Source organism: Procambarus clarkii, chromosome 1, assembly GCF_040958095.1.
Source record: "Procambarus clarkii isolate CNS0578487 chromosome 1, FALCON_Pclarkii_2.0, whole genome shotgun sequence".
NCBI classification, from domain to species: Eukaryota; Metazoa; Arthropoda; class Malacostraca; order Decapoda; family Cambaridae; genus Procambarus; species Procambarus clarkii.
In genome coordinates, this window is record NC_091150.1 from 33969025 (window position 1) to 33972097 (window position 3073).

At 45.6% G+C, this 3073-nt stretch overlaps 1 protein-coding gene across 1 annotated transcript; it reads left to right on the plus strand.

Moving 5' to 3' along the window:
- Nucleotides 1–1109: 1109 nt before the first annotated feature.
- Nucleotides 1110–2570, plus strand: LOC138363005 (uncharacterized). Its single transcript, XM_069321692.1, has one exon. The coding sequence runs from the start codon at nt 1110–1112 to the stop codon at nt 2568–2570; it is 1461 nt and encodes a 486-aa protein (XP_069177793.1).
- The last annotated feature ends 503 nt before the right edge of the window (nt 2571–3073 follow it).

The following is a 3073-nucleotide window of genomic DNA, read 5'->3' on the forward strand; positions in this document are numbered from 1 at the left end:
AGGCTACAGTACGCCCCGAGGTACGGTGAGTTACAGTGCCATTAATACCGTAGTGTATGTGTAAATTATATAATAATAGTAATATGAACACATAAATAGTGGGATACGGTGTTTAAGGAGGTGATTAATACAGTGATAGCAACTGTATTACGGTGAATTAAATTGTTCACTTAACAGTTCCCTGCGATCACAAGACGTCATAGTGATTTCGTGTGTTGGAGTACACTGAAACAAATGTACAGTGAATGACACTGACGGTGAATGACACTGACGGTGAATGACACTGACGGTGAATGACACTGACGGTGAATAACACTGACGGTGAGACGGAGTGGCAAATGAGAGAGACCGGGCCGGAGCTGGCTGTTACCCCGATCGCTTCCAAAAGCTGTTTTTTTTTATTTTTTTTTATTATTATTATTACCACAGACATGGCCAGACATTTACAATGCTAACCAGCATATATCCATTTTCTTCTGTCCTCCATGGACAGGGTTAGAGATCTGTTAAACATATTGTTCAGTGATTTATTGAACAATCAACCACAGAAGGTGATTGTAGTGCTTTTGAATATGCTAATCTAACCTCCATACATAAATACACATATTTACGTCACTGTAATTGGCTGTAATTGATCTCACTGTAATTGGCTGTAATTGATCTCACTGTAATTGGCTGTAATTGATCTCACTGTAATTGGCTGTAATTGATCTCACTGTAATTGGCTGTCTCTGACGTGCCTTGTTCTGTTCTACGGATATAAACACATTATAGTTTACTCTATATAACATGTTGATATAAGTTCACTTACCCACTATAACTGTGCCTTAAATACACCCCAAATTGTTCAGTATTATTAATGATTACTTCACATCAATCCCCCCCAAAAAAAATTATTTATATAACATTTGATTAAAGTGTTCTGATCGCAACATTTGCAAAGGTAATGACCACTAACGCCACTAACAGTCTGGCCAGTCACTTGTGGACCGGCTTATATCCAGTTTGAGAGAGTGAGGGAAGGACTGGTGACTGTCGGGGTGAGGGGCCGAGGCTGCTTCACAAGTCCTGAGAATTATATAGTGTGGGTTGGCTGTCTTCGTCCTCCCATGTTAACTGTTCATCATGCTCCTCCCATGTTAACTGTGCGTCATGCTCCTCCCATGTTAACTGTGCGTCATGCCCCTCCCATGTTAACTGTGCGTCATGCTCCTCCCATGTTAACTGTGCGTCATGCTCCTCCCATGTTAACTGTGCGTCATGCTCCTCCCATGTTAACTGTGCGTCATGCTCCTCCCATGTTAACTGTGCGTCATGCTCCTCCCATGTTAACTGTGCGTCATGCTCCTCCCATGTTAACTGTGCGTCATGCTCCTCCCATGTTAACTGTGCGTCATGCTCCTCCCATGTTAACTGTGCGTCATGCTCCTCCCATGTTAACTGTGCGTCATGCTCCTCCCATGTTAACTGTGCGTCATGCTCCTCCCATGTTAACTGTTCGTCATGCTCCTCCCATGTTAACTGTGCGTCATGCCCCTCCCATGTTAACTGTTCGTCATGCTCCTCCCATGTTAACTGTTCGTCATGCTCCTCCCATGTTAACTGTTCGTCATGCTCCTCCCATGTTAACTGTTCGTCATGCTCCTCCCATGTTAACTGTGCGTCATGCTCCTCCCATGTTAACTGTGCGTCATGCTCCTCCCATGTTAACTGTTCGTCATGCTCCTCCCATGTTAACTGTGCGTCATGCTCCTCCCATGTTAACTGTGCGTCATGCCCCTCCCATGTTAACTGTTCGTCATGCTCCTCCCATGTTAACTGTTCGTCATGCTCCTCCCATGTTAACTGTTCGTCATGCTCCTCCCATGTTAACTGTGCGTCATGCCCCTCCCATGTTAACTGTTCGTCATGCTCCTCCCATGTTAACTGTTCGTCATGCTCCTCCCATGTTAACTGTTCGTCATGCTCCCATGTTAACTGTTCGTCATGCTCCTCCCATGTTAACTGTTCGTCATGCTCCTCCCATGTTAACTGTGCGTCATGCTCCTCCCATGTTAACTGTGCGTCATGCTCCTCCCATGTTAACTGTTCGTCATGCCCCTCCCATGTTAACTGTTCATCATGCTCCTCCCATGTTAACTGTTCATCATGCTCCTCCCATGTTAACTGTTCATCATGCCCCTCCCATGTTAACTGTTCGTCATGCTCCTCCCATGTTAACTGTTCGTCATGCTCCTCCCATGTTAACTGTTCGTCATGCTCCTCCCATGTTAACTGTGCGTCATGCTCCTCCCATGTTAACTGTGCGTCATGCTCCTCCCATGTTAACTGTTCGTCATGCCCCTCCCATGTTAACTGTTCATCATGCTCCTCCCATGTTAACTGTTCATCATGCCCCTCCCATGTTAACTGTTCATCATGCCCCTCCCATGTTAACTGTTCATCATGCCCCTCCCATGTTAACTGTGCGTCATGCTCCTCCCATGTTAACTGTTCATCATGCCCCTCCCATGTTAACTGTTCATCATGCCCCTCCCATGTTAATTGAACAGCACCAAACACCTGAGTAGCGCCAAACCGTTGTTGTTTAGAGTACAGAATATTGACGAGTATTAATTGCTGTAACATCAAGGCTTTGCACCAGTAATGATTTATTCTCTATATAATTACTTGGGCTCTGTGACTACTGGTATCCCAGGCGATAGATCCATCAAACTCTGATATCAACGTGCCATCATCTGTGTCCCTCTGCAGGCTAAGACAAGGTCCTTGACCCCGAAGCGTGACAATGATCGAGGCCGAATCTGGCATAAAGAAGCACAAGGCTTCTTGCCTATAGCCGGCCTTTGCTCGTGCACCCACAAACGTGCTCCGCCCCAAGTACTAAGTTTGACAAAAGTGTTAAGTCTTCTTTCATTCACCTTGTGAGTAAAAAAAAAAAAATTAAATTCGGCCAAATTAGGGAGAACTTGGTAGGTGACTTGAGTGGCGCGCCGAACATGGAGCTCCGCGCCAAGAGGTCCTGCACAGGAGCACGCAACAACGCCCTTGCTCAAGGCCTGCTCCAGAAAAA

Bases quoted from the DNA above. Each gene is read 5' to 3' on its own strand.
- LOC138363005 (XM_069321692.1), top strand. From the start codon at position 1,110: ATGTTAACTGTTCATCATGCTCCTCCCATGTTAACTGTGCGTCATGCT.